Raw genomic sequence first — 20565 nt, 5'->3', positions numbered from 1 at the left:
TGTTGCACTGCCATCCTCAACACCCAGCTTTCAACTCATGGTACAAGATGGGCTGCTGTGGCTCCAGTTATCATGTCCATCATCCAGCCAGTAGGAAGGAGAATGGGAGAGAAGAGGGTCACAATTAATCCTCCTTTTAAGGGATGCTGTCTAGAAGTTGCACATGCAACTGACATTTACATCCCATTGACCAGACCTTAGTCACCTGAGTACACCTAGCTATGAGAACAGCTGGGAAAGATGGTCAACCATGTATTTTGGCTGAAAACGAGCAGTCTCAATACTGCAGAGGAAATGGAGATGGGCTATTAGGAGACAAGTAGCAGGCTGTGCTATATCAATTGGTAATTCAGATTATTTTATGGATCTTTGCAAATCACTTTAAATTCTGTCCACACTGGGGGAAGGGTGGTTATAAGTAAATGAATGAATAAATGAGTTTAAATTCCTTAGGAGGAGGATGGATCCTGTTACTGCTTCTGTTTTACGTGAGTCTGCAGAATCTCAGAACAGGCTCTCTGATGCAATGGAGTTATTGAACAGTTTTTGTAGATCACAATTTGAGATTCCCAGATCACTTGGTCTCCAAAAAGACAGTGGCAGTGAGCTTGAGCTGCTTTCTTTAGCTCTGAAACTCTAATGAGCAATATACATACACCTGAGCTGAATCTGCAGAGGAAGATAAACTTTCCTTGGTTTGAAGTAAATTTTTGTCAATATAATATCTTAATACTGCCTCTCTCATCCAATCAGGCTGGCAGTTACGTAAGTCTTCGATTTAAAAATGGGGAAAATGATTTCTCTTTCTTTCTTTCTTTCTTTCTTTCTTTCTTTCTTTCTTTCTTTCTTTCTTTCTTTCTTTCTTTCTTCCTTTCTTCCTTTCTTCCTTTCTTCCTTTCTTCCTTTCTTCCTTTCTTTCCTTTCTTTCCTTTCTTTCCTTTCTTTCCTTTCTTTCCTTTCTTTCCTTTCTTTCCTTTCTTTCTTTCTTTTGAGACAGAGTTTCACTCTTGTTGCCCAGACTGGAGTGCAATGGCGTGATCTCGGCTCACTGCAACCTTTGCCTCCTGGGTTCAAGTGATTCTCCTGCCTCAGCCTACCAAGTAGCTGGGATTACAGGCATGTGCCATCACACCTGGCTAATTTTGTATTTTTAGTAGAGACGGGGTTTCTCCATGTTAGTCAGGCTGGTCTTGAACTCCTGACGTTGGGTGATCTGCCTGCCTTGGCCTCCCAAAGTGCTGGGATTACAGGCATGAGCCACCGTGCCTGGCCGATCTCTTCAGTATACACATTTTGTTTGGCAGACAAACACCTCTCAAAGAATGGGACTCTTGAGGTGCCTTGGGGATGGAGGGACATGACAAAAGATATGGGGCAGTGAAAAGTTTGGGTGCTACTGACTAGAGTTATTTTGCTCGGAGATTTTAAAGTTAGATAGCTAGACTAGAGCAGTACTTGTCACACGTCAGTTAGCCTAGGAATGTAGTTAAAACTGCAGATGCCTGGGCTCCACCCCCCAGATATTCTGATTCAACAGATGGCTTGGGAACAGCATTTTGACAAATATTGAACTAGCGGATGCTGATTGCCCAAAGTTGAACAACATTTCAAAGGAGTAAACCTTCCTTTGACAAAAGAATATGAACAAGTCATTAAAAAATACAGGGTTTGGTTTAGATACTTTATTTGTCTAGGATGCTGAAATGTCCGGCATTTCTGTTCTCCCCCAACAATCTCTCATGAAGCTGGGCCTGCAGACCCATTGCACACAATTGAATGTGAACTTACAGGTTAATGATTTGATGAGGGGCTTTTAGCACTTTCTGGCAGCTCTGGTCACCTGATATGCCAGGCACCAATGGGCATGGAGAAAACATCCTTAGTTTCCTCCTCACCATGGCAACCAGTGCATCCTGATCCCTGTCTGTCAGTTTCCAGGCTAGCGACTCTACGGTCACCTGTGTCATAGCAACAGGAGAAAACTGCAGTTGACTTTCGCTTTCCAAATGTCTTGGAAACAGGGCTTTCAATTCTAAACCCTAACTTCCACTCCGCGGTTTCCTGGGTACGAAGCTGTTTGGACTCTGGGAGTTGGTGGCTTGAGAGAAACAGGAGGGAGGGGAGATTCTGGGACATTAGTATATTGATGGCAGATGTGCGTAAATTGGAGCTGTCAGTTGGACCAGCAGGAAATAAGAAGTATGAATCTTAGGGGAAGGGAATGAATCACATTCACAAAGACAGCTTGAAAAATTGGCGAGGAGGCAAATGACAAGTTCTCCACTCTATATGAAATATCAAGATTCAAGGAAAATCAATCATCCTTTACCTTTAGGCGTTTTGGGGGTTATGACGAAATTAGGACTAGAGGGAGTAAGCAATGGAAGCCTTTAATTTTTCCTAATATTTTACCGTAACAAATTTCAAACATACAGCAAATTTGAAGGCAATTTATAGTGTAAATTTAGATTCTGTCATTAACATTTTACCTGACTTATCACTTATTGTTTATCGTTGTTGTATATTCATCTATCCTTCTATCAATACACCTTAGTTTTGGAAGTAGCTTTGATTTTAATATTCTGATTATTCTTTCCCTCCCTCCCTCCCTCCCTCCCTCCCTTCCTCCCTTCCTTCCTTCCTTCCTTCCTACCTTCCTTTCGTTTTAGTGTTTATTACCCTCCTTTTGTCTTCATCCACCCAAAGCCGTAATCTTTAATGATTACAACAAAGAACATGATAGTGATAACAAAAATTTGTTAAAGCTACATTTGCTGAACATATACTATATGACAAGCACAGTACTAGCTACTTATATTATTATCTCAATATTTGTCAGAATAGGAGATATAATTATCCCTCTTTTGATAATAAGGAAGCAGAATCTCAGAGATGAGTGGCTAAACCAGGATTCAAACCCAGTCTTGTCTGGTAATTTGCTTTGGCAAACAAATTTCAGGGGATTAATGGCCCTAGGAATTTCATTTCAAAGTAGGTTAGTGAAAAACTCACTAAAACCACCTCAAACCTATTATGGAGATCATTGATAAAATCATTTTCTGCCTTTAGTTTATGTAAAGGAGCCTTTAGTTCAGAGTGGAATGAAAAGGCTAATCTTTGAACCATGATTATCTGTGAACACTCTGGGTATCTGCATTTCTTTGTACGAGAGTGAAGTAGGCAAAAATTTCCTCCTTTTTGTTGTCATTGCAGAAACTTATTGAACTCTTCTATGGGCCAAACATTACACATTCATTTAATTCTTTCTTTCTTTCTTTCTTTCTTTCTTTCTTTCTTTCTTTCTTTCTTTCTTTCTTTCTTTCTTTCTTTCTTTCTTTCTTTCTTTCTTTCTTTCTTTCTCTCTCTCTCTCTCTCTTTCTCTTTCGTTCTTTCTTTCTTTCTCTTTCTTTTTTTTTTTTTTGGAGACGGAGTTTTGCTCTTTTTGCCCAGGCTGGAGTGCAATGGCACAATCTAAGCTCACCACAACCTCTGCCTCCTGGGTTTAAGCGATTCTCCTGCTTCAGCCTCCTGAATAGCTGGGATTACAGGCATGCGCCACCACGGCTGGCTAACTTTTGTATTTTTAGTAGAGATGGGGTTTCTCCATGTTGGTCAGGCTGGTCTTGAACTCCCGACCTCAGGTGATCTGTCCGCCTTGGCCTCCCAAAGTCCTGGGATTACAGGCGTGAGCTGCCATGCCTGGCCTCATTTAATTCTTAAGGCTAGTTCTCTGAGGCAGATATTATAATCTTCATTTTAAAGATCAAACAGTTAATGTTCACTGGAGCAAACAGACAGACCAATAGAACAGAGCAGAAAGTCCGCATAATCCCAATACAGGGGACTTTATGATAAAAGGGATGACAGTCATCCCTTGGTATTCCTGGGGGATTGGTTCCAGGATCCCCTCAGATACCAAAACCCTAGGATGCCATAAAATGGGATAGTATTTGCATGTAATGTAGGCACATCCTCCTGTAAATCATCTCTAGATTACTTATAATACCTAATACAATGTAAATGCTATGTAAATAGTTGTTGTAGTGTATCATTTAGGGAACAATGACAAGAAAAAAAGTCTGTACATGTTCAGTACAGACATAACCATTGCAGGCCTAGCTACATTTTCTATTCAAGGTTGGATCCAAGGATGCATAATCTATGGATACTGAGGCCAGCTGTACCAGTATTCAATAAGTGATATTGGGACAACCATCTAGGAAAAAATGTAAAAAAAAAAAAAAAAAATCTGAAGCCATATCTCACACCATTTAGGAGGACAAATCCCAAATGAATCAAAGACAAATACGACAAGTGAAGCCACAAAAGTTCTACTAGAAAAGATGAGAAAATTTCTTTATGACTTTAGAGTGGGGATGGCTTTCCTATGACACAAACTCTAGAAGCCATAATAAAAGAGATTGATATATTTAAGTATGGAATTTTTTTTGTTTGAGTCAGAGTCTTGCTGTGTCTCCCAGGCTAGAGTGCAGTGGTGGGGTCATGGCTCACTGCAACCTCCTCCTCCCAGGCTCTAGCCATCCTCCCATCTCAGCCTCCTGAGTAGCTGGCACTATAGGCGCATGCCACCACACCTGGCTATTTTTTTTGTAGAGATGGATGGTCTCAAACTCCTGGGCTCAAGCGATCCTCCCACCTCTGCCTCCCAAAGTGCTAGGATTACAGGTGTAAGCCACTGCTCCTGGCCTAAGTATATAAATTTACTTTACATGTGGAAACTTCTTCATGGCAAAAAAAAAAAAAACACAAAAAAGTAAAAGTACAGATGGCGATATGGAGAAAATATGTGCAATTCATGCCACAGATAAAGTGTTATGCTTCCTAACAGATAAATAGCACCTATTAATGTCTGAGGAAAAGACAACCTTACCAATGCAGAAATGAATAAGGGTAGCAATAGACTGTTCAAAGAAGAGGACATGCAAATGGCTCTTAAACATACAAAAAGATGCCCAACCTTATTAAACAAGAGAAATGTAAATTAAAACAACACTGGGGTACCATTTCCTTCGCATTTTATAAACTAAAAGTTGAGTTAAATACTGCACTGTGTATGGTTGGTGGAAATATCAATTAGTCAAATCTTCATGGAGGACAATCTATTTCAAAATTACAAATGTACACGCACTAAGTTTCAGAAGTTCCATTTCTAGCAATTTCTCCCTTATAGGAGAAAATTTTGCCTACTTCACTCTCGTGCAATATTCTCGTATAGTCACACCTGTGGGAAGCGACATAGGTAGAGGGTATAAAGTGCAGCATTTTGTTGTTGTTGTTGTTGTTGTTGTTGTTTTGTAAAATATGGGACACTAAATAAATAGAAGACTATTAAATAAATTATAATAGAGGCATGTGATGTATACAAAAGAATGAAGAAAGTTTCTATGTAGTGATTTGGAAAAAGCCCTAGGATACGTTAAGCAAAAAAAAAAAAAAAACAAAAAAACATAAAAAAAGAGCAAGGAACAGAACCATGTATAGAGTATGCTGCTGTCTGTGAACCATGAGTATAGCGAGTTTACCCTCCTCCCCACAAAGGAGAATCTGTGGTTGCCCCTGTGGGTAAGCTGATGGTGTAGGACACACAGTTCTGGATTCTGCTTTTGCTGGTGAAATTGCTGGCTCTCCTCTGACTGGGTAAACAAACCCAGTTCCTCAGAGATCAACACAGTGCTCACCCCTCCCCAGCTGTCAGCCTTGTATCCAACTGTACTGGTACCATAATTTTTGATTCTCTGAGGGCTGGGACTTCTCTTTTCTTCCTGGACTCAGGGCAAGGATGGTTGGGCAAACTTACTTTTGTCTTATTCATACCCGATGTATCTGTGTTGTCAGTGTAAAAGTCCACTGAAGACATAAACTGTTTATAGTTCCAACACTTAAACTAGAAAATTCATCTTTAATCCAGTGAAGATAACCTGGTATGTCATTTGCCAAAGGTTGTTACTAATACAAAGAGGTTGTCAGTGGTGAGTGTATGAAATCACACATAAGCCCAGGCTTGCTGACTTGTTTCAACTACCTTCTTTTTATTGGATTTGATTTAAGTGGACAGATATCACTGGATGTCTTTGTTATGTACAGCGTCAATGACTTTCTTCCTTGCTAGCAGAATCTGAGCTTTTGATTACTAGAAGTAGACTGACTTTATATTGGAAATATGTTATCTATTCCATGACTGATTATTTGGTTTTGTCCAGAGGCCTGGCACAAGGTATGAAACATGCTGTTGGCAGACAAATCTCTATGTGTCTGTGCACTTTTTGTGTTTTGCAAGAAAAAAAATCACTAGTCATGAATTTGTGCAAATATTTGACTACATTTATTGCCCGTTTGTTAATAATCATAAAATATAGGAAATATCTATGATGGCCAATCATAGGGGGTAAGTTAAATTATGGTACCTCATATAATGGACTGCCCTTCAGTGATTTTAAAATGATGATGTAAAAGAATATTTAATGTGGGAAAATGTTCTTGACATATTAAGGGGGAGAGGGGAAAAGCTTCCTCAAAATAAATCACAACAGTGTGATCTCATTTAAAAAGTGTTACACATACACGCGCGCACACACACACAGACATCGAATGGCGATACATCATGGATTATTAGCACTCGACATATTTTTTGTAATGGGACATGGGTAAAGTTCTGATTTTCTTCTTAAGATTATGAATTTTTCTACAAAAATATGATTACGTTTGCAATGAAGCATTTTGCAAAAGCTATTATAAAAAGAGGAAGAGATAAAATGCCTTCCTGAGTGCCTCTACTAATCTAGTTCGCGGGACAACACAGGATATTACGGAGTCACCTCCAGATTCCAAATCTCTGCCTTTGTCCTCTCAGGCCCATGCAGACTCCCAGCCAGTTGCTGGGGAGACTATCCGGATCTGAGCGTTTCCTTGCTATTCAGTTCTGGCCGCTGTTGTGCTCATACACCTCAGCAGAGGCACAGATAAAAACCTTTAATCTGATTAAAATTTCCCTCAAGCATATTCCTGGTATTGCTGGTAAGAGGAAGGAGAACGCATTTCAGAAATTAATTTCATCCTCATGTCATCTGAAAGGCCAAAAAAAAGCAACTCCTCCACCCATTTTAAATGCAATTTTGATTGGATTCTTTCTGAATACTTCAGTAGCTTTTGAGAAACAAAACAAAACAGCGTTCCTGAGCGTCCAGCTGCAGCCTCCTGCGAGCACATCATGTTCCGCACGTCTCGCTGGTTCGAGGACGCCTCGTCTGTTGCTATGGAAACAGAGTAGTCAAATCAGACTGCGACGGAGGACTCTCCCGAGTCCCCGAGAACAAATTGTTTCCTTCTGTTTGGTTCCATTTGGTTTAAGTAGCGGCGGAGACCCTCGCTTTCTGGATAAACTATTTTCCCGGGCCGGACACTGATAAATGGACGGTTAAAGACAGCAAATAATCCTCAACTCTAGATGTCCTTGTCAGAACGGGCTGCGGGATTGAGTTTTGATGGGTGAATTCTAATGAGAATTAGGGTCTTTGTTTCGCACAAGTGCTTTCAAGAACCGGCCAGCCTTTTCCATAAATGGGATTACATTTATTGTAGCCACTGAATAACAAAATTTTCAGCCCACAGACGCTTCTGTAACTTGCACGCTGCTTGAGGCAAAATCGGTTTCAGAGCGAGCAGCGCGCAACGCTCACATACGTCAGGCTTTATTGGACTACTTTCAAACTTCCAAGTGTTTTTCACATTTCTTTTTCTTATGTTTTCATTCACGTTCCTGTACTTTAAACATATGAAGTCAAATGTGAATGTAACTCTTGCTTTTATTGGAGTCTAAGAAAAGCCAAGTGATTCTTCTCAAAATGCAGCAATGGGCTGTTATGTGGCACAGGGCCCGGCTAATCAAATCCTATTCAACCACCAATGACCTCATGGTGCTCTGGTTGCCCTGTTATTCCCTTTTGAGACTCATCACTGGTCTCCCATTTTGTGGCCTGAAGCCAACAATTTTCTCAATCCCTGTGAAGAACAGCAGATAAGTAAAGAGGCTCTGAAGATTAGGAGGGAGAGAAAGGGACATAGGAAACAAACTACCATGTGGGTAAATCACACCTGCACATCCTAATTCATATTTCCAGAGCATAAAATATTCTGAAACACCTAACAAATGTGTGGAAAATAAAAGTTCTTCAAAAACAAATATTCTGCAAAAACTAAAAGCAACCTAAATGTCCATCAAGAGTAGAATGGATATTGTGGTCTAAAATTGTGGTCTACAGTGAACTACTACTTAGCAATAAAGATAGAATGACCTACTGGATAAAACGTATACATTATGTTGGGTGAGAAAAACAAGGAACAAAAGAACATGCGTTGTATAATTCCATCTATATGAAATTCTTTCTAATCTATAGGGGAAAGAAAAGTAATCAGGCTTGCCTGGAGGGATAGGGGTGAGTTTGGGATACTAGGGAACTTTCGGAGAAAGTCAATGAGCTACATTTGACTGGGGTGATTGTTATGTGAGTGTACACATTTGTCAAGATACATCAAACTGTTTACATAAAATCTGTGCATTTACATACATAAATTGTATCTCAATGAATAAAAAGAATGTATCTTATAGCCTTTCTCTGTGGGGTATTCTTTTACGTGTTTTACATGCAAATATATTTAATTCTCACAAAAATATGAGGGAGAAGTATATTTATTTGCATTTTACACATGGAGAAACTGAGACAGAGTGGTTACATAAATTTCCAAGGTAATGGATCTAGTGACTGGTGGGACCAAGATTTGAGACCTGGCAGTCCGGCTCCAGAGCTGGGCTTTTGGCTGCTGAATCACATTTCCATACCTGCTAGAAGTGGCAACCAGCTTGTTCTCTGTTTCCTAGAAGCGCTTTTCCAAATATGATAGCAGAACAATTGCTCATATACACAGAGAGAATCCAGCTACCCTTATTTTTGCATTTATTTATGTTGGGTATTGGGATACTTCTAATAATTCCATTTAGCTTCAACACAGTCAACACTACTAAACTATAGGCTTGCATTGCACATGATCAAGAAGGCCAATCTCCTGAACTTTGTTTGCTAATCATTGTACAACACAGTTGATGTTATAACACAAGCAAAATTATTTACCTGATTTTGCTAAGAGGAACTGGGAAATGTGAAAGTGATTCAGGCATTGGGCTAGAAAGAAGATTCATCCACTCCATTTTGATATTATAACTTACTGTATTGTTTATCATATAGAGAGAAAAATTCACAGGGACATCAAAATATTAACTGTGACCGACTATAGGAAATGAGATTAAGATGAGAGGAAGATTTTCAGTCTCTCAGTTTGCAATGTTTACGACAAGTATGCATTTTTAATGAGATTCTATAAGTTAGACAGTCAACTGTTCTTGCTTGTGTGAAGGTTAGCTATTTTGTAGTCCTCATTCATTCACTCATTCGTTTGTTAAATATTTACTGAATGTCTACTGAATGCCAGGTACTAGGTACTAAAGAGACATAAGAACTAGTATTCTAGAGGTTAGACATATGGACAAATCATCATGGAATGAGATAGGCACCCTGCAGTTGTAAGGATTTAGTTTAGACCAAGGAATACTGCCCCAACTCTGTTCTTGTCCATAGTGATCTGTGGGTTTGCCAGTTCTGCATGACCAGAAGGTGGAAGGAGAGATGAAGCATTTCTGAATGACCTAAGGTTTTCCTATCCTCTTATTTTATGAATATTATTGGAAGTATGGCCAGTACTTGGAAAAGGTAGGCTTTAATTCTTCATGTTAATATGGCTTGTAAGACTTCAGTTTTTTCCTAATTCTAGTTTCTCATGGCAAAGTTGTTGGTTGTCAGTGGCCAGAGGACTAAATTTAAAGGTTGTCATTTGAGTACTTTTCTCTGTTCTGTGGCTATAGGCTATCTTCCTAATACCAGCCACTGTCCTTCCATTTTGCAAAATGCATAATGGTTAGGAAGGGCTAACTTGATGTAGGTTCACTGTTTAATCTCCAGAGTTTCCTGGAATGAAAATGCAAAGTAGCCCACTAATAACCAGGTTGAAACTACTCATTCTATAACCAATGGGCAGTCACATTGCCTTTGTGATATAAAGGAAAATATCATCGTTATAACAAGGTTGTGTAGTTTTTAGTGCCAGAAAAAGAAAAGTCTATGCTTTTCTTCCTGCTTGAGCTTAAAACAAAATTAAGTAACAGGCTGTAAAGAGCAGCCTTTCTTAGGACCATATGGTTCATTAGCACCACATGGTGTACCTGTACCAGAGACAGTTATTGAGTCCTGCGCTCCTGCCTGTTTAGAATGTGAATGATTGGCTCCCCTTGCCCCACTCCAGTACAGTCAGGGCAGCTTAATCCTTCCTGGCACACTGTGTCCTTGTTGGCTTATAATACCTTCTTTATAAGCATACTTGATTTTTGGAATTGTTCTGTAACTGGAAATCAGTCTCATTGGACAAGTGCACGTCTTAAGCTCTTCGCAGTGCCCTACCAGCCTAATTAAACTACAGAAATATGAAAGTAATCAAGTGGGAACATTTGCAAAATGAATGCCTGTTAGTAATCTGCATAGTTACAGAGACTGTCACTTAGACCTAACTGCTGGGATATGTTGACTTTACCAATGGGGAGAAAAAAAAATCAATGTTCCATATCCCATGACTCCAATCTATTTTTGGCTGAGACCCAAAGGCCTCTCCAGGGTCAGAAAATTTGTTTATAACCAGTTTCTGGATTGCGAAGAGAAATATCATTTCTGTCCCCTCCCCTTTTTTGCAAACCAATAGAGAACAACATGGAGAATAAGCAGCAGTAAAGTAAACTTCCATCTTCATTGAAACGAGGAAACACTGATATCTGGAACCATAATACTGTATACAAAAGGGGCTTTCAGGTTAGGGAAGATTACCAGTGGGAAGACACACAGGAGGCTAGGGGCTTTGGAGTTCATGGGTGGACTGGATAAAGTAGGAAGTTCTCCCAAGGAGATGTTGCAGCCCTGGCTTGAAGCAAGGTCGGGGAGCACAGACCAAGAGCAACAATCTGTCAGCAGTGAGTGGGCTCGAACAGCTGAAAAACATAGGCACGCCGTCTTTGCCTACTATACGTATGTGGGTGAAGGAGAAACTGGGGAAAACAAGCAGCCTTCCACTTCTATGTCTGCTAAAGGGAAACAAAAGCATCACCATGCACCGGCCGGGCGCGGGGGCTCACGCCTGTAATCCCAGCACTTTGGGAGGCGGAGGAGGGCGGATCACGAGGTCAGAAGATAGAGACCATCCTGGATAACACGGTGAAACCCCGTCTCTACTAAAAATACAAAAAATTAGCCTGGCGCGGTGGCGGGCGCCTGTAGTCCCAGTTACTCGGGAGGCTGAGGCAGGAGAATGGCGTGAATCTGGGAGGCGGAGCTTGCAGTGAGCCGAGATCGTGCCACTGCACTCCAGCCTGGGCGACAGAGCGAGACTCCGTCTCAAAAAAAGAAAAAAAAATCACCATGCACCAAAAACCTCCATTAGGTTGTTTCACTGGGAGAAGGGCCACCTATAACTTTCACAGGGTATTGGTGAGGTTTCTGGAGGCAATAAGCTCAAGAGGCTTAAAACAAGCTCAAGAGGCTTAACCAGCTCATTTTGCTGGTCCTTGGCCTTTACTATCCTCCATAATATAGCTCAGGAATAATACCCACTTTCTCAGTTCAAGGATGCACAGTATTAATAAGGAATCAGCATAGGACCTGTGCGAACATATTGCATTTATAAAGGAATGTCACACATATACACAGAGGTAGATGAAAAAACACATCAGAAAGGTCACATCAAAGCAGGTAAAAATTAAGATATTTCTCCAAAAACTAATCTGACATCTTATAATACCAGAAATATACACACACTTCAAATCTAGGAAATCATCCTATGAAACTGCTCTGACCAATATGGTAGCCACTAATACTTGAAATATGGAGTAATCGAGTAACAAAATTTTAAATTTTAAACTGCTAGTCATTTCAGTTATTGGAAAACTTTTAAGCACATTTAAACCAACATGGGTATGTAAATTTACTTTGCAAATTTAGATATTATGAAATCTAAACATGGATTAAGTATTATCAGTAAAACTTTAGTGTCTCAACTGAGATATACAAACCAGACTGAGACTTAGTTTGATAAGAATGAAAAATATCTCACTGAAATAATATCTCCAATGTATTGGGTTAAATATATTAAAATTTTACCTCTTGTTTAGTGTGGCTACGAGATCTTAAATTACATGTAACTTGCATATGTCTATCAGACACCATTGCTATAGAAAAAAAAGCACCAGCATGCAAAGTAAATGTACATGCACTGTCCAAAGTAGGAAAAAGAGAACCCCCAAACTGTAAACAAAGTAAATGCATGTCCACAGAGGAATGGTATAATACATATACATAACATTCTGTAGGGTATGATCAACTAGGACACCAAACATTGAGAATGGGGGGAAAACATGCAAATATATTTTCCTAAAATTAAGTCTGAAGACTGCAAGGGCACATTGAACTCCAAGGAAAATTGATACAAATAATGATAAATATTTTAGTATATCACACTTCAGGGATAAACAGTCCTCTGGACATTTAGGCTCCTCCTTCACCACCACAAAAAACAAAACACACAAAAAACCACAACTATTTACACATAGATTTTTCTTTTAAGTTACTCTTGTACACAAACAGAAAGAAAAATAGAAACAAAATAAATTACTTAAGGTATTTCAAAACCTTTTTCACATTCAGTGTCTGTTTCTTGACTTGGTAATTGACGTTTGTGTTTTCTCACAGCATGTGGTCTTTATGCTATTAAGAGCAGTGGTGACGGGCATTTCATTAAAGAGCACACCACCATTGTCTCTGGAATTTTCTTCTTAGACACTGACACCCATTCTTCAAGTTTGATACTGATGCCTTCCTGGTCAGTGAAATTATCAACGCAAGGTTTTCAGAGCTCAACCAGGACTTTTTTTCCTCAACTGCTTCTTACAAGGCTTTTGACTGAAGAGTAACTGCTTTGTCACCAGGAATACATTACCAAATGTGCACATGAATAGGCCTACCATTATGGCCTACAACAGGATGGCTCCTTGAAGGGAGACAAGGATGTCATATACCCTTGTGGTGTATCATATTACTTCTGCAAAATATTCACTATCCCTCCCTATGACAGAATAATTTAACTGTGGTGACTGACATCGTGCCTGTCACAGGACTTGTCTTGGCTAATGGAATGTCATGGAAATAAAGGGTATCATTTCCTAGCGGAAGATGAAAGAGCCATCACGTGGTTCCCACCTTTCTTTTCCCTCTTAAGACCAAAATGCCCCCGCTTAGAGGCTGCTCCTTTAGACTGGGTCCTGAAGCAATATGCATTACAACCAACATGGATCGTTACAAACATGTGAATGAAAAATAAATCTGTAAGCCACTGAGGTTTTTAGGGTTGTTTGCTAGTGCAGCGTAACTTATGCTTAAACTGACTGATAGAACTCTTAAGCAGAATGGATTTAAACCCTGGTTTTGGTATGGTCCACGTGTTCTCCTCAAGGACTCTTGATTTCTGCAGGACTTCCTGAGGGTAGTCAATGAGTTGGTGATTGATGACTAGTTTCCCCTTATGTGAGATTCAAGTTCAGGCTATTTCAGGTAAGCCAAGGTGTATGCAGAGTGACCTCATCTGAGATGTGCTTAAACTGAGTCACCCTGAACTACTTAGTGGACACTAAGTGGGTGTGGGTGAGTCAGAGCCCAGTTGTTGGGAGCTGCCATTTATAGCTGTATTCTGGTGAAATGCCTTGGAAACATTAAAGTCAGAAAATACCTTTGAGACTGGAAACCACACCACCTCACTTTGGGACATCACAGAAGTTCTCCGTGGGAAAGGGGCTGGTGGGGAGGGGAGGGGAGGAGGAAGATGTTGTAGCTCTGAAGGTCCACTCTTGTTTTTCTTCATTTCTTGCCATTAAAGCTGATTCCATGATGGAAGTATCAATCTGTGGGCAGTAGTTTTTTTTTTTTTTTTCTTTCCAAAGTAGAAAATTCAGCATCTGTACTTAAGAGTTCCACTGGAGAAGTGGCTGACCTCAAAATATATTAGGGATCCAACTGCAGTTAAATGTTGATGGATTCAACAATGTGCAGCAGCCCTTCAAAGAATACAGGCTGTGGTTTCCTCCTGGGAAGACTTCACCAGGACCCTTGGCAACAGTGCTGGTAGAAAGTGGAAACAAACAGTTAGATGAGCCATAGATGGCAGAAACAGTAGGTGAGCAGACAGTGACATTAAAAATAGTTCAGGGCAGGAAGCTGATTTTCTCGCCCACATTCTGGTTAGGGTGGATTAAAGGACAGAGGCACTGGGGAATTCATTTTGGCTCCTAAATTCTGGGTGTCCTCAAGAACTTTCCCTATTTCCTCCATAACAAGCAAAGATAGGATAGAATCAATCGTTATAAAACACTTGCCCATTAAGGATGGCATCTTGGGTGGGAACATTGATTTTGCAAACAGAAACTGTATGGGGTAGGGGTGGCTGCCATGGGTCACTGGTGGTTTCTTGTTCACCATAGACGATCATCATGTTGTCTGGACAGTCTGGATCCCCTTGAAGGGGAGCCAGCAGAAGGCGGCAGTTAAGGGCATAAGCTTAGCAGGCAGATAGACCTGAATTTTGTATCTCACTTGTGCTTGTGCTAATTTTGCTGGAGTAGGCATAACTTCCCTAAGCCTTAATTTTAAGGAATGCAAAAAAAAAAAAAAAAAAAAAAAAAAAAAAAAAAGAGAGAGAGAGAGATAGTTCCCAACGTACATAGTGGTTGCAAAGTTTAAGTGAGCTAATTCATACAAAGTGCCTAACACACAGCTGGGTGCATATTAAACGCTAGAGTAGCACTAGCTAGTGTTATAGTTGCTGGTCTTATCTGAGGAAAGTCAAAGTGAAAGGTGGTTGGAATCACTGCATAAGTTCTTACTTTTTTTTTTTTTTTTTTGAGATGGAGTCTTGCTCTGTCGCCAGGTTGGAGTGCAGTGGCATGATCTGGGCCCACTGCAACCTCCGCCTCCCGGGTTCAAGCGATTCTCCTACCTCAGCCTCCCGAGTAGCTGGGACTACAGGCGCCCACCACCACGCCCGGCTAATTTTTTGTATGTTTAGTAGAGACGGGGTTTCACCATGTTGGCCAGGATGGTCTCGAACTCCAGACCTCGTGATCCGCCTGCCTCAGCCTCCCAAAGTGCTGGGATTACAGGCGTCAGCCACCGCGCCCGGCCACTTTTAAATAGAGTCATAAAGTTATAAAATTAAGTGGATGGGGTATTTAGGTCTGATTTGATTATTAATAATGGAGTATAAAGAAATTATAATCAAGAATACAATACCTGTTCAACAGACTTTGGCAACAAGGTATCACCTTGGTTGTGTTTCCAGGGAAACTGGAGATGAAGGCATTCTCTAAAACGTGATGGCAGTTGATGTCCACAGGAGTGCTGGAGAGTATGCCTAGAAGCAGAACAGAGTCCCATTTATTTTATTATTTGTTTATTTTTTAGTTTTATTTATGTATTTGTATATTTATTTATTTATTTTGAGACAGAGTCTTGCTCTTTTGCCCAGGCTAGAGTGCAGTGGCATGATCTCAACTCACTGCAACCTCCGCTTCCCGGGTTCAAGCGATTCAAGTGCTTCAGCCTCCCAAGTAGCTGTGATTACAGGTGCACGCCCAGCTGTTTTTTGTATTTTTAGTAGAGAGGCGGTTTCACCATGTTGGTCAGGCTGGACTCAAACTCCTGACATCAGGTGACCCACCCACCTTGGTCTCCCAATGTGCTGGGATTACAGGTGCGAGCCACTGCACCTGGCCCCATTTATTTTATTAATTAAGGAAGTCACTGAACCCTCATTCTGTTCTTAGCTTCTCCACCACACCGCACACCTTTAACTTTACAATATGCCGAAGAGCAGCTCTGACTCTCAGCTTTCTGTGGCGGTGTGTGCTGCATGTGCAAGCTGGAGGCACTGCCTGTCCTGAAAGCTGCCATTCATCCTGTGGGCACCAGGACACAAAGGACAGAGTGTAGTACCTGCGATGCAGGCTGTCATGAAGCAGGCCACGGTCCCCGCGATCAGAGCTCTCACTGCTCCCGAGGCGATGTCACGCTTTCTGGAAGGGGCCATGGATGCTGGGAAACATGGAAGGAGGGATGTGAGATCAATGTTGAAGTATTGATTAAAACCCTTAGCCTCTGAACATTGTTCTGGGGCTGGGCTCAGGTCAGCTGGCTTTTTTTTTTTTTTTTCTTTAACTTAACTGGGAAATTCAAGATTCAAGAACCTCGTAATAAACTCCACATACAGAGAAATTCTCTGCTGTGGGAAGAAGGGAAGAGGCTTGTTTGCCAAAAGGCTCAAAGGCTTTCATTCTCCACAGAAGAAACACCTCCTATGTTTCATCCAAAGGGCTGTTCATTGAGGGCATGGCAAGGCAAATGAGTGGCAGAAGGGATGACTAAGGAGATGATGTGTAACTCAACTGTCACCATCTACTTCTATGCCCATGGCAGACACCACTAAGAAATCACAGCCTTCTCCCACTGGACTTCCGATGGCTCTCAGAATCCTTCTCCAGGTGCCCATCATAAATCTATTGGCGTCGGCATGCAAGGTGAAGCCTACAGGTCACCCCTGGGCTGGGAGAAGTACCTGTATGTTTGAGAAAATTCTTCCTGAGGTCAGCTTGGATGTGCATGGGAAAACTATATTGCAGAGTAGAGATAAAAAAAAAAAAAAAAATGGACCCCAGAAGACGCATGACTGTTGAAAAGGCCCTTTTCTTCTCCTGACATGAATAACATTACAGAGCAAAATGGAGATCCAAGTATGTCTATGTCACATCTGTGTTGTTGAAGAATGTTCTTTTCACTTACTGAGTCCGCCGATCACAATTCCTAGGGACCCGATATTGGCAAAACCACAGAGAGCGTAAGTGGCGATTGTCTCAGAACGAATCTGTAAGCAAGCATAAACACATATGTATACACAGTCTGATCTGGCTTAATAAATCTGACATCCGACTGGGCTTCATTTTGACCATAAATTCAATATTGACAAATAAATGCACAGTCCATGGTATCAAATGCCCATTACTTCCTAGACCCCTTTTACCATCTCCACTTGAATTTTGTGGGAAAATGGAAGGGGACTGTGTGGACTCAGTGACTCTCTACAAAAGGCTTACAATTGGTAGCCTTGGCTTCTACAAATGCTGCTTTCTGGTCAGTAATGCCTTCTAATATTCCATATGACCTGGCCATCTGCTACAGTGTGCCAGGGTCAGGACTAGTAGCTGGAGATACAAAATTGGTCCCAGAAAATATTCACATTACATTTACTTGACAAAGGACGTGTTCAGACTATATAAAGAACTGTTAACTCAATAAGATGATAAACAGCCAAGGAAAAATGAATAGAGATTTGGATACTTCACAAAAGCTCTGCAAATAACCAAAAAGTACATGAAAAGATGTTCAACATCATTGATCACCGGGGAAATGCAAAATAAAGCCACAATGAGATACTACTATACTTCCACTAAAGTAAAAAAACTGACAATACAAAGTGTTGACAAGGATATGAAGTGACTAGATCTCTTAGATATTGCTGGTGGGAATGTAAAATGACACAGTCTGTTTGTGAAACAGTATGGAAGTTTCTTCTTAACATGCGCTGCCTGAATGACCCAGCAATTTTTCTAGGAGAAACAAAAACACTCACCACAAAAAGATTGTACATAAATACTTATGGCAGCTTTATTAAATAGCCTCATGCTGGCAACAACTTTAATGTCATTCAGTAGGCAAATGGATAAACAATTGTGGATACCCATAAAATGAAATGCTGCTTTGCAATAAAAAGGAAATACATCCAACAACATGAAAGCTAAGTGAGCACATGTATATGAAATTCTAGGGCCGGGTGCAGTGGCTCACGCCTGTAATCCCAGCACTTTGGGAGGTTGATGTAGGTAGATCATTTGAGGTCAGGAGTTCAAGACCATCCTGGCCAACATGGTGAAACTCTGCCTCTACTAAAAATAAATAAATAAATAAATAAGCCAGGCATGATGGTGTGTGCCTGTAATCCCAGCTACTTGGGAGGCTGAGCCAGGAGAATTGCTTGAACCCAGGAGGCAGAGGCTGCAGTGAGCTGAGATTGTACCATTGCACTATAGCCTGGGCGACAGAGTGAGACTCCATCTCAATAACAATAATAATAATAATAAATCCTAGAATATGCAAAAATAATTTACAGTGAAAGAATGGATATTGGTTGCCTGGGACTAGGTCTTTGGGTGGGGATGGGAGTGGAGTTGTTGACTACAAATGGCCATGAGGAAAACTTTTTTTTTAAAGGTGTGATAGAGATACTCTGTATGTTGAATATGGTTGTGGTTACATAGGTGACATCAAAACTGAGGCCTTAATTTGGTATTTAAGTTATAATTCAGTGGAAAGGATATAATTTAAAAATAATTATGTTAATAAAAAGGAAATTTTTAGCTATCACAGGAGCTTCCTGATAGTCTGGCCATGGTGTGTGTACTGCAGCTCTGACCACTCCTTGGGAATGTCAGGACGCCCAGCTGGAAGTAGGAGAAGGAACATCCTTTTCACGGGGCAGTCAGAGGATGGAAGATGAATTCATGAAAGCATGGGTGTGGCCCTGTGACTTAAGAGATACTGCTTAGGCCAGACAATTTTTTCTCAGTTTGAGGACTGATTCAAACTGAGGCTCAGAAGATCCCATCTACTCTATTGTTCCCCAGAGGCATACCTAGTCTGACAAAGGTACCCACGTGACTAAAGCAATAATTTTCCAATATCCTCAAAACTCTATGATTTTGTTCAAAGAATAAACCGAGCAATTCTACACTCATTCAAGACTCAAGTGGCCATGGTAAGATTTTTGTTGATTCCAAGGCCCCTCTTCTCTCTCATGGTTTCTGAGAACTCTCCTTTGTTGATATTTTCCATCAGCGTGCATATAGCCAGCAGGAAAAAAAAACATTTCAAGTAGGTATGCAGTCCACCGTTCCTGGAAAAGCTGTCCTTGTTCCCCACTTTTTTCTAGTGCTTTTCATTTAGTTCAGCTGGCTTCAAAACCAGGCATGCTTATTAAGAGATTGTGGGGAGAAAGATAAGGGGCTTGAAACTCCTCTTTCCCCTTTCCTGGGATAAGTGGGAAGGGGACACACAGATGTGGCCACGATGGGTTTTAGAAAAGGAAAAGGAGGCTGGGATAATTCCACGCTGACTTTGCCCACAAATGTGCAAGATGATGTGATGAAAAGAGATGCACCGTACTAGGAAAATATTAATAACACACCTTACAGCTCTCCTTGTATCTGCACAGGATGCCATACATACAGGATGGTCATTATAGCACTATCTCTGATAGTGAAAAAACAGATAACTGCTTATCAGAATGGGACTAGTTAAGATGAATTATGGTGTGCAATACAATAGAATACTATGTCACAGGCGCTGATATGGAAAGGTACCTGAGACACGTTATTAAGTGCAAAGGACAAGGTTAAAAACAGTGAGTATATGTTACAGGGAGAAGAGCTCCAGAGAAAGAAGAAGGTTGCCTTACTTTTTCCTTTATCTTTTTTTGGACCTTTTGAATTTTATACTACGGTATGTGTTACATGTAAACAAATGAATAAAAACAGACATAGTATTGTCTTTAGGAAAGAGAAAGTGATGGAATAAAGGGCTCATCCTGGGGCATGGGGGTAGTATTCTTTTATCTCAGATGGAGGTCAGCATGGGCATAATTCAGTGGATATCACTGGTGTTTTGCCTCACGGACCCACATAATATGTTCTGTTCTGTGGCACCTCTTCGAGGAGACTGTTGGGATGCCCTCCTCCACTTCTAGGTTGTGAGCAAAAATTGCTGAAACTCATCTGCATTTTGTTGATTGCAAATCAGAAATTTGGAGAAGCAAAATGCCTTTCCCATCGTGACTCAACAATAGCGGAGGCCACTGAGCTCCTGTTTCCAAATGTTCTCTCTGTGCCTGCCTTTGGTTGGGCTCACCCCTAAACTCAATCAGCTCTACTGTTCTGTCACTACCCTCGTAATAACCTTTCCACACAACTGCTTCGTGCTGCCAGAACACAGAGCCCGGCCTGCTCATTAACAAAACGATTCTTTCCTGGCAACTGGCAACTGGGGATAGAAAACATTTCACTTAATTTAGCCTATTGTTTACTTTTGGCAGGGAAACAAACTGGTTTTGGTGGCATCTAAACAATGAGAATAATTGGCCAAGCTTTACTGGGAGGTTAGTTGAAGAATGAACATGCGAGAACAGGGAAATCTGCAGAGCCCCCGCTCATGTCAGAGGTGTGGGTCAAAATGCCCTAGCTGTAAAATATAAATCAGTGCTCCCCCCAGAGTGGGCTTTTACATTGGTGTGCTATGTGGGAGTCAA

At 40.9% G+C, this 20565-nt stretch overlaps 1 protein-coding gene across 1 annotated transcript in view; it reads right to left on the bottom strand.

The window, feature by feature from the left end:
• Positions 1–11675: 11675 nt before the first annotated feature.
• The window catches only part of LOC105498755 (solute carrier family 28 member 3), a 64744-nt gene continuing 55854 nt past the window's right edge, over positions 11676–20565 (bottom strand). Inside the window, exons 15-18 of the mRNA XM_011771072.2 lie at positions 16992–17073; positions 16149–16247; positions 15447–15567; positions 11676–14279 (exon numbers count right to left, since the gene is read on the bottom strand). Coding sequence (XP_011769374.1) covers positions 14153–14279; positions 15447–15567; positions 16149–16247; positions 16992–17073 — 429 coding nt within the window. The 3' untranslated portion in view covers positions 11676–14152. The remainder of the gene's footprint in view (positions 14280–15446; positions 15568–16148; positions 16248–16991; positions 17074–20565) is intronic.

Source organism: Macaca nemestrina, chromosome 14, assembly GCF_043159975.1.
Source record: "Macaca nemestrina isolate mMacNem1 chromosome 14, mMacNem.hap1, whole genome shotgun sequence".
NCBI classification, from domain to species: Eukaryota; Metazoa; Chordata; class Mammalia; order Primates; family Cercopithecidae; genus Macaca; species Macaca nemestrina.
The sequence above is the reverse complement of the archived record's forward strand: the minus strand, read 5'-3'. Positions and strand labels throughout refer to the sequence as shown.